The following is a 15679-nucleotide window of genomic DNA, read 5'->3' as shown; positions in this document are numbered from 1 at the left end:
TATGAAGAAAATGAAATTGAAATAGTGAAAGAATTTAACTACCTTGGACTATTGTTAACAAGATCCGGATCCTTCAATAAAGCAAAGAAAAGACTATCAGAAAAAGCAACAAAAGCTATGTACAACGTTATTAAAAAAGGGAGGCAGTGTAATTTATCAATTGAATGCCAATTAGAGTTATTTGACAAACTGGTGAAACCAATTCTTCTATACGGATGTGAAGTATGGGGATTTGGAAAAAATGACATTATTGAACAAGTTCATCTCAAATTTTTAAAGCATTTCCTACACCTCAAGAGATCTACCCCAAGCATGATTGTGTACGGTGAAACTGGACGTTACCCATTGGAAATAAGCATTAAATGCCGAATGATAACATATTGGTGCAGGCTGCTTATAGATGAAAACAAGTTATCATCAATATTATACAAATTTGTATATTCCCGATATCACACAAACAATGATGATATTTTATGGATAAAGAACATTAAAAATATATTGGACAATGCCGGATTTTCAAACTTATTTTATGTGCAAAATACAGACCTCACCAAATGGTTACCAAAAAGTATCAAACTTAGATTAATTGACCAGTTTAAACAAATTTGGAACTCCGCTATTCAGAACACATCAAAATGCATTACATATAGGCTCTTTAAGGAACATTTTGAATTTGAGAATTATTTCAACATCATAAATGACCGAGATATATATACACTTTGTAAATTCCGAACATCGAATCATTCACTGCCAATAGAAAAGGGGAGATGGTATAACATTGAAAGAAGTGATAGAAAATGTTCAATATGTACAAAAAGAGATATCGGAGACGAATACCACTATATTTTTGTTTGCCCGGCTTTACAAGATGAAAGAAGAAGATTTATTCCAAATGGACTAATAACAAGACATAACATTTTTACATTCAACAAACTGTTTAATTCAAAAAAACCAAAGACACTAAGAAACCTCTGCAATTTTATAAGATGTATTAATAGTAAGCTCACTCCTTCTTAACAACCATAATTTATTTAACATACTTATAGAAAGTATTTCTTTATACAATTTTAGCTTTTACATTTGACTATACAAGTCTATATATATATTCTTTTATATGTTATCTCATCCGAAATTTTGAATTTTATGCATTTTTAATGCATTTTTTATTTTTATGTATACTATTTTTTTTTAACTTCTCTGTAACCTTTGTACTTGCATGGTTTTATGAGAATAAACTATCTATCTATCTTTGCCTAAAAAGGCATTTGACACTGTCTGTTAAGACGCCGGTTTATGATAAAAAAAAAACTTCTTTTTTTATTTTAGCTAATGACAGTTTCATTATGATATCTTTATCTTAAAATAATTTATGTTCTGTTTAAAAGAACAATTGTTACATTATATTTTGTATTTTTGAACCCTATTATTAAATATATCAATAAAGTATAAATGTATGGGTTTGTACGCCTTTATCAAACAGTGATCAATTATAAACCAAGACTCTTTCTATTTACTTCAACAAATAGTGATCAATTATTCTACCAAGACCCCCTCTATTTACTAACATAGGTTTGACGTCGGTTAATGTGTTTGAACTTAAAAATATGATATATCGCAGACATGTACAGACCAACATTAAAGTTCACTTCTATAAAATTTTGACTCAATACTACAAAACACTTTTCTCAAATTAAATTAAAATATGTTTAAACACGTTACCTATTCTAATGAAAATACATTTGGATTTTAATTAAAGTAATTTATGTCAAATATTATTGATTATCAATGCTTCATTAATTACTGAATCTCCAGATTAAAACAATTCTTTCATGTCGAGTGATTTTCGTGGCGTAACAGTTCAAGATTTTTGACATGTTTGTCTGGTTTAAATTATTTTTTTATTGATTTCGTTGCGTTAAATTTATCATAAAAAGTATTTCTAATTTTTGACGGTTTTTTTATAAACGAATTAAAAAAAAAATGAAAGCAAAAATAATAAAATACAAATTTTAATATGCTTTTGGGTTATTTTAAAATTGTCCGTTTACATTTATAGTTATGCGGCATGAAAGCCGTCTAAATTGTTTTTAGGAATCCCACTTTCAAAATATATTTACAATAATTTTTCAAAGTAAACTAGAATTGGTTAATTAGAAGCTCTGTGCTCATCAGAACGGTCCAATGTTTGGAAATTATAAATATAATGCATTGGAATCTTCGTTTCTGGAAATGTTACATCAATAAAAAAAAAAACTCATTTGTCACTTTCCACCTTCAACAGTTATCTAAAGTCTTTTGTTGGTCATACATATGTAGTATAGTTTTTCCTCTTCCAAGGAAATTTAATCAATTATAAATTGAATTGTAGAATGTATTTGTGCAATGTTTATTTTCAAGAGTGCATAAGATTGTTTTTAAAGAGTTCCTTTAACAAATCTGAAGATAACAAAATGGCAAGATATCAATACTAAACGTTTGGGTGTGTTTTGTTGGAGCGTGTGGGGTTGCATTTGTGAAATAAATTTTAAAATTGAGAATGGAAATGGTGAAAGTCTGGACGTAGATGGGAAGGGCCATTTTTATCATATTAAGTAGCTTTGACATGCGTTCCTAGGCAGTATAAACATTAGGATTGCATTTGGATCGAGAGAAAAACTTTCTCAATATCATGTCTGCAGCCTGCTCAAATACTTAACGTTGTTTGAGAAATACTGCACGTGTATAATAAGCTTAATTATAATTAAATCGCTACAATAAGAACACATTGCTTATTCATATATTTTAATACGTGCTTTAAAACATTAATATAATTTAATCTTTTAGCAATACATTCAACAATAAGTAATACTGTTAGGTAATTGTATTCCATATAACTTAGTTTAAAAGGCTTTACAATGTACGTTGATTTTAAATCAATCATATTTAATTACTATTAAAATGACCGACTTTTCTTTCAATTAGTTCTTTGTGTTCACTGAAATTGCCTGAATAAATATGGATACAATATTAATACTGAGCAAGGAAAAACAACACAAATGGGAAACAAGTATGAGTTATTCCCGGACCCGACACTGATGGCTGGACCCGTACAAGCGTGGGTCTATGAGACCTTGTGAAAGAGTCATATGACACAAATATGCTTCCTTTGTGATGCGTTGATGTTGATTATGTTCAAAATTCTAATTCATTACCACGTGGTATATTACTGTCCTCCTCCATAAGTCCTTGTTTTTCTAAAAGCGCCAATTGTTTTCGTTGTCGAACTCGCTCTGCTCGCCTTTCACGTTCCAATTGTTTTTCTCTCATTTCCCTTAATTTTTTCTCTTTATTTTCAGCGGCGGTGTCTAATTTTTTATTGACTGTTTCTTCTTTTTGTTTTTGCGCAACCATGAAAAGTTCTAAACAGTTGTTCGTATTTGATTTCTCCAAATCTTTGATTTTATTCAATCTTTCTTCTTCCTTTTTCTACAAAATAAACCCAATTAATAATTAACAAATGGCGATAACAAGTACATAACTGTAATGTTGAAACCACTCCTTAAACTTATGAAGCGATTGACAATAAAAATAAATATTCACAGTAATGGATTGAACGATATGGTATAAAACATATAATTATGTATATGACATATAAGTATAAAATGAATAATTTATTTCATTGCCAAATGGACCAAATATGTACGTAATGAAATCATTATGTGACAAATTTACTTATAAGCATATTTTTGAACTCAATTCTTTATGTTATCAATACCAGATATATAAATATATATATAATTGTATCAACGGCCAGAGTGCAGATGAAGTTGAGGCACACAGGCGTTGGTGCATATCCCGCTTAGGACAAATAACTTGTAGATTTAACATTGTAGGGGGATTCTGAACAATTAAAGTTTCATTGTTTTGTAAAATAACATTAGTATGTCTTCTTCTATATATCAACGTCTCGTTTCTCCATCAAGAGCCCTTCAATGTGACAATACCCATTCTTCTGATACAAGAATAACTGGATGGGTTTCTCTTTTATTTGGGTTTCTCAAATCATCTGATTGTGTCTTTTTTATATCCGCTATGAACAGCTATTGCTAATTTTATTGTCAAATTTAATAGGAAAAATAATAGGCACATCTTTCCCTAAGCCAGTATATTGTTATTGAGCAGAACCTACCCTTTTCCTCCTCTCTGCTTTCTCTAACTTTTCTTTAATTTCTTCCTCTGTAAGTATCTTTTTCTTCTTTCTCCTTCGCTCTAGTTTTTCCAATCTTGGCGGGGGTCTAATTTCACCCGTTGTGTCGGCAGCAACTATTTCGAACGTAGCATAATTCGTGCTTGCTTTCTGTTGTTTGGTTATCAACCCTTCCTCACGTAATGACTGTAGGATCATGGCTTCCTCCATTCGTTCTCGATCTTTAGCACTAGTTCTAACGGGACATGGGGTTCCATTCAATGCAAGTTCTATTGAAATAAAAAATCATTGAGAACGTTATAAAAGTGCAAAAGTTATATATGGCAAATTAGAAACGTTTCAAAAAGTTAGACCCTGTTTTATTTTAAGTCAGACATTATAAATGACATAAAATACATAAATACCAGTATTGATGTATTGCAAGAGTTAGACTAATAAAAATGAATTACCATTTCAAAAGAATATATATGATCATCTGTTCAGAATACATTTTATCTTTACAAATCAAGACAATAACTTGCATGTCTTTGTAACAGTTTTGGAATGTTATAATATTAAATGTTTAAAAGTATTGTGTGTGTCAACATTAATCTTGGGACAACTGATAATATCATAAAAACGGTCTATTTTAGGCTGAACATGTAAACATTAAATGAAATGAAATGTGTTGTATGTAAAAAAAACTTACCTAGGTTTTCATTTCCACAGAATTCCTGTTCTATTTGTTGAACTTTGTCTGGATCTGAATCTTCTGTTATAACAAAAGCATAGTCAGCTTCAAGTCCAGAGTCTCCACTCTTTTTAGAAAATTTAGAAGTTGCCGAGAATCCTCTGTCTTCGGAATCTGCTATCGACCTATCATCGTCCAGACTCACACTTGATCCGAACTGTTTACTATTTTGTGATTTAGATTTTCGTATTTTCTTGCCAGATTTGTGGTCTACATCAAATTCTCTTCCGTTTCTCTTAGAATTGTCTGTTTTGACAGAAGCCGGTCCAACAGGCTGAATTCGGCCAGCGAGTTTAGATTGTTTGCATCCCATCTTTGCTTAATGGTTTTTCTCAATAGAATAACTTCTGCATGAAACAAGAGAAGTATTTAACGACACGAAAAGTAACAACACAATTGAATTTTAAATTTCAATTGTTCTGATTGAATAACGGTAAATATTTGATCCCGTTGTCAGGTTGTTACTATAAACTATTCACGTAAACTACCGACTAAACATCGGAAAATAACGGCGACCAATAATTGAACTCCTGTTTAATAATAATCTGTCATAATATATTTAAATGTCATATTAAAAATATTGATCACACATTTCGATATGTCAAACCTTTCGAACAGCACAAGCTTGTTTTTTCTTATCGGGTTTGTAAACATTAAAATGATTCATTCAAATTTGACATGGAAATCCCTTTCCTACATTTAGAGTAATTTCTAAGTGATACGTATATTTAACGTATATTTATCAAACTTAGGATTTGTATAGATCCTTGAACCAATTGATAAATAATAATAATAATAATAATAATAATAATAATAATAATAATAATAATAATAATAATAATAATAATAATAATAATAATAATAATAATAATAATAATAATAATAATAATAATAATAATTTATTCATTTAAAAAAACCAGACAATTCGGTATTACAATTAGTATTATTTGAAATAAACTTCATTTTTATGGTTTGTTTTTACGATACCGATTAAACGGATATATACACAACATACATTATTGTAATATAAAAATATAGAGCTGCGCTATGATAACCCATGACACAACTATCGACCAGAGTCAAATGAAAGCAATAATATAAAAACATGTACAGTCACCATAATGGCATAAGTTGACTAATACGACGCCTCTATCTCTTATTATTGTTTTATGTGATGGGTGCCACATGTGGAGCTGGATCTGCTTACCCTTCCAGAGCACATGAGATAATCCCCAGTTTTTGGTGGAGCTCGACTTGCTCAGTCGTTAGTTTTCTTTGTTGTGTTTTGTGTACTTTTTTTAGTCTTTTTGTCTTTTTCCTTTTTTTTAGTCACATATGAGTTTGAATGTCCCTCTAGTATTTTTCTTCTTCTTTCAGTTTCCGCACTCCATCATAATATTGATGACTATTCGCGTGCATGCGTGGGTAAAATTTACAATTATATATTTACATAAAAAAAAAAAAAGAAATAGTAACTTGTTTTTTAATTTTCACACGGTGTTACAATTACATGGTGTAGTATTGGTTGAGAACAGATGTATGAATTTGTTCTCTGAAGGCTTCAAATGTGGTGCATTGGACATCAGTAACCGGTAAAAGTTTCCATTGGATTTTTGTCTTTGGATAAAATAAAAATTAATGCAAGTCTTTGATTGCTTGTATGTGCCTGAACGAGGACCTGTGAGTGTATTGTCTTGTTCTACTGTCTGATGGTATTAACAAGTTCGTAGGAGTATATTGCTACTTGGTGATGTATAATTTTGAAGAAAAATATGTCTTGTTCTTATTCTTCTTAGTTCAAGTGTTGGCCAGTTAAGATGGTTAAGCATGTTTGTCACAGAGCTGGTGTTATGGTATTGATTGCATGCATACCGGTGGTCAAGGATTTTTCGAAGATAAATGTTATTACGGGTGCGATGTCAGTACTAAGTTGGAACTTATTCACATACATGAGAACAATCATCTGATTTGTTAATCTGCATTTTGTGTCCTAATTCCCGGCTTTTAATTTATAGTGAGGTGTCAGGTGGTGTGAGGTTAGAGAATCATGACGAGTGATGCATACACATTGGAGCCGCACCGGTCTCTCTCTGTTCGGGGTTCATGCGGTTCCCGGCTCGGGTCTGCACCTGACTTTTATATTCAAAACAAATATTCAAAACAGATTTACGATATTTGACAATCAGTTAACAACTTGACTATTTTAGTGTATTTGGTTCAAAAATTTGATTTATAAAAATATATTGTTGTTTTTTTTAATTCGTATACGGTTTAGATTTTTCTTTTGGGATGCTGGTATTTGCATAAAATGAAGTCTAAAATATAAAGGAAAACATAAAATATTTATCATCTTCTACAATGTCTGGTACAGTGGTCTTGAATTAAAATGGTTTGTCTCCCCTTGTCCGTATCATGTCATTATCTGAGGACCGTGATGTTACAGTGGCTTTAGCAGTGAACGTCGGGCTTATATTCTATATTTTTATATTTGGTATTTGCTGAACTGCCAGCAATTATTTTCCACAAAAAAACCCAAGCGTTATAGAAATTCAATAACCAAACCTGATTCTTTTGAAAACTTTTCTAATATCTTTGGAATCTCTATAATTTATAGTTGATAGTAAGTTCAGTAGTAAATGACCAGACCGAAAGTAGTGCTTGACCAGTGTATTTAATAATTATACTTAATCATTGATCATCTGGTTAATCGTCTGTATGGTAGATGTAGATAATTACGACAGAATAAGAATACTTTATTTTCAAATTAAAGGGCCCAAAAACAAAGCTTTTATCATATTGCATACACATACATAAGATTAGAAAACAAAACCGTTTTACAATAACTGTTGTATAATGCCAGGACAGAACCAGATAATTATTACTTATTTTTAAATTAAAGGGCCCTATACATTTGCATTTATCAGATTACATACAAATACATACTGAGATAAGACATAAATTGAAAAGCATAAAAGAAAACAACACCGTTTTAAAATAACTATTATATAAGGCCAGGACAGAACCAGATAATATAAAATAACATCTATTAAATATACCACTCAAAATAACTATGAGTGTGGCTAATTTGTATTTATTATGGTTTAACTTCTCCTTATCTCCATCATTTATATACATCTAAATTTTCTTGTGCTAATAGCCATGACAGTGTCAAAAGATTGAAAAGCATTGCAGGTTAGTGAAATTTCAGTGAAAAAAACCCTAATTTTTATTATCAACATATTGTAGGAATTCAGTCAGTGACTCACAAAGTGTATCTCATCCTCAAGTTTATTTTATGTACTACAGTATAACACTTTCTAAGTGTTATATTTTCACATACATTTTTGCATATCTATCAGTCTCAATTCCTAATGGATGAGGAATAGACCCGAGAGATCAATATAAGTGAGGGATAGAAAGATCAAAGAGCTGGTACAACATGAGATACGAGGTATAGACCCGCGAGATCAATATAAGCCAGAGGACATAAGACTACAGAGCTGGAACAACATGAGATACGAGGTATAAACCCGAGAGATCAATATAAGTGAGGGATGGGAAGATCAAAGAGCTGGTACAACATGAGATACGAGGTATAAACCCGAGAGATCAATATAAGCGAGGGATGGGAAGATCAAAGAGCTGGTACAACATGACATACGAGGTATAAACCCGAAAGATCAATATAATCCAGAGGACATAAGACTAAAGAGCTGGTACAACATGAGATACGAGGTATAGACCCGAGAGGTCAATATAAGCCAGAGGACATAAGACTAAAGAGCTGGAACAACATGAGATACGAGGTATAGACACGAGAGATCAATATGAGCCAGAGGATGGACGATCAAAAAGCTGGTACAACATGAGATACGAGGTATAGACCCGAGAGATCAATATAAGCCGGAGGACATAAGACTACAGAGCTGGTACAACATGAGATACGACGTATAGACCCGAGAGATCAATATAAGTCAGAGGACATAAGACTAAAGAGCTGGTACAACATGAGATACGACGTATAGACCCGAGAGATCAATATAAGCCAGAGGACATAAGACTAAAGAGCTGGTACAACATGAGATACGAGGTATAGACCCGAGAGATCAATATAAGCCAGAGGACATAACACTAAAGAGCTGGAACAACATGAGATACGAGGTATAGACCCGAGAGATCAATATAAGCCAGAGGACATAAGACTAAAGAGCTGGTACAACATGAGATACGAGGTATAGACCCGAGAGATCAATATGAGCCAGAGGACATAAGACTAAAGAGCTGGTACAACATGAGATACGACGTATAGACCCGAGAGATCAATATAAGCCAGAGGACATAAGACTAAAGAGCTGGTACAACATGAGATACGAGGTATAGACCCGAGAGATCAATATAAGCCAGAGGACATAATACTAAAGAGCTGGAACAACATGAGATACGAGGTATAGACCCGAGAGATCAATATAAGCCAGAGGACATAAGGCTAAAGAGCTGGTACTACATGAGATACGAGATACATGCTTAGCAGGATATTCTATATCATCTTGACAGTCATCTTGACGGTGTGTGGTACCAGCTTGACAGTCATAATGACGGTATGTGGTACCTGTGGTACAATCTTGATTGCCATCTTGACGGTGTGTGGTACCATCTTGACGATATGTGGTTTCATCTTGACAGTCATCTTGACGGTATGTGGTTCCATCTTGACAGTCATCTTGACGGTATGTGGTTCCATCTTGACAGTCATCTTGACGGTATGTGGTTCCATCTTGACAGTCATCTTGACGGTATGTAGTACCATCTTGACATTCATCTTGACGGTGTGAGGTACCTTCTTGACATTCATCTTGACGGTATGTGGTTCCATCTTGACGGTGTATGGTACCATCTTGACAGTCATTTTGACGGTGTGTTGTACCATCTTGACAGTCATCTTGACGGTGTATGTTACCATCTTGACAGTCATCTTGAAAGTGTGTGGTACCATCTTGACAGTCATCTTGACGGTCTATGGTACCATCTTGACAGTCATCTTGATGGTATGTTGTACCATCTTGACATTCATCTTGACAGTCATCTTGACGGTATGTGGTACCATCTTGACAGTCATCTTGACGGTGTGCGGTACCATCCTGACAGTCATTTTGACGGTGTGTGGTACCATCCTGACAGTCATCTTGACGGTGTTCGGTACCATCTTGACAGTCATTTTGACGGTGTGTGGTACCATCTTGACATTCATCTTGACGCTGTGAGGTACCATCTTGACGGTATGTGGTACCATCTTGACAGTCATCTTGATATTGTATATGATAATTTTCTTCATAACTTAATGTATAATATTTGTGGAACTGAAATGTTTATTATCATAGATAGTTATAATGTTAACATTGTTGTTGACTACGCTTCTGTAGGTATATCACAGTTTATATTTACTACGTAGCTACAGATATCTCACAGTTTATAATGATGTCATTTATACTATGCTTCTTCGTGTATCTCACAGTTTATCGTGTCTTTTAATATAAGAAGATCTTGTCACTAATCACAAATGGATAATACATCCTGACGTCATGTACAGAAACTGTGTCGAACAAATACCATTACAAATAACTATGACACAAATTTGTTTTGAAAAAATAAACAAATTCGAAAAAAAATCTTAGTCTTTGATAGAACATCAAGGCATCAGAACCGTCCTCGATTTGGGAAGAATCAGTTTTTCATAATGTTGTTCTTGGACTTAATAATATTCTAACTTAATAATTAGATAGTTCATGTACTGTATATAGATAATTTCTTTCTAACTTATCGTAAACTTTTCGAGAATTATTTGTGATACAACAAATAAGAAAGTAAAACAATAACAATATATCAGAATTTTGTAATATTATACTGAAAGTGTAACTGTTATATTCATACGTCAAGGTAATATATATAAAAAAAATATTTTTAAAATTATAATTGTTGTTGACATTTTAAAAGTAAGACATTTGCAGCGCTACTGCCTTGTCGTGTTTAATTGTCTTAGTGAAATATTTTTGCATTCGTTTTTGTTTTTACGTATTTGAAACAACAAAGCAAAGGACAATCTTTTTCCGATTTTCACTGTACAGTTGGTCGCCAAGCGTATCAATCTGCCACCTTTGGCACTGACCATTAACCAACATCTGGTAATCCCAACTTCGGCCCCGGCTAACTCTTGGTTGCTGTGGTCATCGACAGTAGTATCCACCGTCAACAGTAATTGTATTACTGTCATTATGTTGTTTGTTTACTAAAATGTTTCTTCCTTATTTATGTTTATTGTTAAACAAATTGGCTAACTTTTAATTGGGTTTTCAATAATGAAGTCACAACTAAGTTATGTATACTTTATAGTAGTTACAATAGAGCTTTCTTACAAATTGAAGAAAGGAACGTATGCTTGTCGAATCATATGCAAGACTCGTTTTAGGGATCCTTTATTTTAACATAATCACAGAATCGTCATTGAACTTCGATGGCATTTCACCCTTAATGTTAGCCTACTGAGGACCACTACCCTACATGCAACGACACTTAATAATTCTCGTGCGATATAGGAGATAACTCTACCGGCAAAATATACTAAATATATAGGGAAGACAGAAGAACAACATACCCCTAAAAACAAAACAAAAAAAGCGCCCACAATTGTCAAAACAAATAACAATATTGCATTATATAACCAAAGAAAATACCAATGCAAATACATTGTCCACTTCCCTGAGAAAAAATAAGAAAAAATAGAAAATAAAACAAATTCTTCCTTAATTCAATGTTTGCAACGCCCACAATAATAAAATGAAGAAAGATATGACCTTCATAAAATGTCATAAAAACATATATTCTAAATCAAGTTGTTGGCATGATACGGGTTATGTTTTCACATATATTTTATGATGGTATGATACTAAAACCCTAACGAGAGGGATTTATTTTCACCTGATGAAGACATAATCTTTCAATCAGTTGAATTGAGGTATGGAGCTGGCATGTCCTTTGTTAATTTATGTATCATTTTCATTTTGCTTAGTTTCTTCTCTTACCTATTCTGACATCGTACTCGGACTTCTTTTTAACTGAGTTTTACTGCGCACATTGCTCTGCGTTTCTTTATTCTACATTGGCTAGAGGTATTGGGGAGGGTTGAGATATCAAAAAACATGTTTAACCCCGCAACATCTTTGCGCCTGTTCCAAGTCGGGAGCCTCTGGCCTTTGTTAATCTTGTGTGATGTTGGTTTTTTTTTAAATTTTAGTTCATTTATATGTTAAATGGAGTTTTGTATGACGCCCATTTTCACTGAACTAGTACATATTTTTGTTTAGATATGTATGTGTGTATGTTTATCTTACCTCCTATACATTTCCAGGAATGTGATTGGTTAAAAGCGTCCGCGTGCAAATATGTATATTTGATATTAGGTTAGTAGGGAGGCGGGGCTTATCTCATACACGGTTAGTAGTGGAGTTACGTCCCTTTATATTCCATAATTTAGGTAAGAAGGGGGCGGGGCTTATTTCAAACACGGTTAGTAATGGTGTTGTGTCCCTTTATAAAAACAAAACGGTACTGAGAAAAAAACTTAAAAGTTCAAACAGACGAAGAAATTGATGATTAAGATTGATTTTAATTCATAAAACACATTTAAACCTTACAAGTCGTTATTGTTGGCATCTGTTTTTGTAGGATCAATGAAAGTATTTTCTTAATGCTAACAGTATTGAAGACTTGCCGGTCATTTTGAGAATCACTAGTCTTAATTTCACACGTTAAGATAGTCGGTAAGATAAATTCGTTACATATTGTGCTAGTGACGTAATACGGTATATATGGGGTCAGTAAATTCCATATGGGGTGAGAGCGAACTCACCCCATATAGAATTTACTGACCCCATATATACCGTATTAGGTCACTAGCACACTATGTAACTAATAATATGCCCCACAAGGACTCCAATATTAAAACTAAAATATTTTAATGTTTGAATTAATTTTGTTGATAACAATCCATTTCGGAGACGTAACGTTCTTGTCAGCAATCATCTGAGATTCTCTTTCTTACTTGAATAGTACAAATTTAACCAGTACCGTATATTCAGCTCAACAACGAGCAAAACCCATACCGTATATTCAGCACAACAATGAGCAACACGTACCGTGTATTCAGCTAAACAATGATCCATACCCGTATCGTATGAAAGACGGCCAAACATGACAAAATGAAAATAAATCGAACGAGAAAACTAATATTCTGATTTATTATCACAATACAAATTTAAATGACAGGAGTCTACGACAGCCACTGAATACATGGGACAGGCAAAATTTTCGGGTTTAAAACTGTTTGAATGTTTGTGAGAGCTCACCACTTTTTTATTTAGACCATGTCAGTTTTGTAACTGCACCATATAAGAACAAACTGTAAAACATAATATTAATTGGAAATAAAAGAATTTATTCGAAACTCGACTTCAAACGAGTTGTCAGTTGCTAGTGTCAAATCAAACATAGTTCTGATTCCTGATTCCTACCTACCCTAAATTTTCCTGTCTATCCAAACTTATTAAATTGATAACCCGTTTAATAGTTGCTGTGTGTTTGTGGTGTTACTTTTAACTGATTCCATTTACGACGTTTATTTGAATCAGTTGTAAACTCCTTTGTAGACGTCAATTATTATAGGACATTTATATCTCAACATTCTGTCTTTCATTTTGATAAGGATTTGGACACTAAACTTATTAATTATATTGTCGATACACTATCTCTTATATTCCGAAAGCAAATCCCCTATAAATGTCGGTATGGAACTCTGAAATAACTAATCTGATTTCCTTTAAATTTTTTTCACTAGACAGAATTCTTCTGTCCCTATAATGCATATCTTTCTAAACCATTTGCTTTTTGTTGTTTAGCTCATCTGGCCTAAAAGGACCAAGTGATCCTTTCTCACCATTTGGCGTCCATCGTACGATGTCTTCGTCGTTCGTTAACCTTTACAAAAATCTTCTCCTCTGAAACAAGTGAGCCAAATAAATCCAAACTTGGTCCAATTCATCCTTAGGGTATCTAGTTTTAAAAAATGTATCCCATGACCCCATCCGATAGAGATAAACTGTAAACAGCAAAATTGTTCAACAAAATAAGATCTACAAATAGGTCAACATGACCAAAATGGTCAATTGACCCTTTAGAAGTTATTGCTCTCACAGTCAACTTTTTACAATTTCTGCAAATGTTTGTAAACTTTTACAAAAATCGTCTCCTCTGAAACTATTGAGACAAATTTAACCAAACTTGCCCATAATCATCATTAAGGTACGTTGTTAAAAAATGTGTCCGATGACATAGCCTACCTATGTTTATATAATGCTATTATGTATGACATCATGTAACACATGTATCTGTGTCTGAGTGTTCAAATAAAATATTGAAACCAACTTAAATGCCTGACATGGCTAAAAATAGAAAATAAGGGTAAATGAAAGTTTTGTCTATTATTTTTTTAATCGTTATAAATAGAGAAAATCTGAAAGGAACAAATATGTTCAGAATAATGAGCTCTACCAATTGTCTATATATGTTAACACTGTTAGACAAATTCTTATGGGGCCAATAAATGACAAACAATTTTATTTTTCATTTTTGCTTTTTATCATGACTGAAACTATGATATTTAGAGAGAAACATTTTTTTCTGTCATGCCTTATATGATTTAAATTATAATAGAAAAATTAAACACTTTAAATCACAAAAATGATCAGCAAGGCTATTAATAAGTCAAAGAATCTAAATAGAATAAAGGAACAATAATACAAGATCAACAAAATAGATATTTTTGTCATGAAGTCTATTCTCGTCTACAATGTTGGACATTGTGCTTAATGTTTGATATGCTCATAGACCAAGGTGAGCGCACAGGCTCTTTAGATCCAAAAAATTATAGATTTTGCTATGTACTAATTATTTCTTTTGCAATATAGACACAGAAAGCAGTGTTTATTCAAAACAGGAGATTCGCATACAATTTGCTTGCGCTCGATTTTCGCTGATTTTCTACATTTTACAGCCATCCGTACCTTTATATACTACTAGATTAGCGCTTTTCTACATTATTTTCATGTGCCTTACTATGAACAATGATCTGTCTGAGTCTAGAAAATCCATTTTACCAGAGAATGAAAATAGAATGTAACAAATGTTAAAAAATTAGTGGATTATCTAGACCCAGAAATGTCGTTGATCATTGTAAGGCACATGCAAATACATCTTTTAGTGTAGGTTGGTACAGATGGCTGAAAAATGTATAAAATCGGCAAAAATCAATGCAAACAAATTGTACAAGAATCTCCTGTTTTGAATGAACACTGCTTTCTGTCTCTATAGTGTACACAAAAAAAAAATAGCAAATAGCAAAATCAATAAAAAGCAAATGGTTATTAGGAAATGTATGCATTTACAAGGACAGAAGAGTTCGGTCTACATTATGACTATACCAGCCGAGATAGATTTCTGATATATATTAAGTACATTCTGAAACAATTCTACTGACTGAGTTTTCAATTATCGCTCATGGTTCTATCATTTTGATGGCTCGGTCTTATATTATCCATTGGAGTGGATGTTACTTTGTGACTGGTTTGTTAATTCACAAAACATGAAATCAACCTTAAGTACCTTTCATCTGTTTCTATTCGACATTAAAATTTAGAACCGTCACAAAGTTATAG

General features: G+C 32.7%; 1 protein-coding gene across 1 annotated transcript; it reads right to left on the bottom strand.

The window, feature by feature from the left end:
- Positions 1 to 2764: 2764 nt before the first annotated feature.
- Positions 2765 to 5392, bottom strand: LOC139504457 (DNA ligase 1-like). The gene is made up of 3 exons (XM_071294555.1): positions 4875 to 5392; positions 4169 to 4455; positions 2765 to 3465 (listed from the first exon to the last, which is right to left on the bottom strand). The coding sequence occupies exons 1-3, from the start codon at positions 5227 to 5229 to the stop codon at positions 3172 to 3174; spliced, it is 936 nt and encodes a 311-aa protein (XP_071150656.1). The 5' UTR covers positions 5230 to 5392; the 3' UTR covers positions 2765 to 3171.
- Positions 5393 to 15679: the final 10287 nt, after the last annotated feature.

This window comes from Mytilus edulis, chromosome 1 (assembly GCF_963676685.1).
Source record: "Mytilus edulis chromosome 1, xbMytEdul2.2, whole genome shotgun sequence".
Lineage (NCBI taxonomy): Eukaryota > Metazoa > Mollusca > Bivalvia > Mytilida > Mytilidae > Mytilus > Mytilus edulis.
The sequence above is the reverse complement of the archived record's forward strand: the minus strand, read 5'-3'. Positions and strand labels throughout refer to the sequence as shown.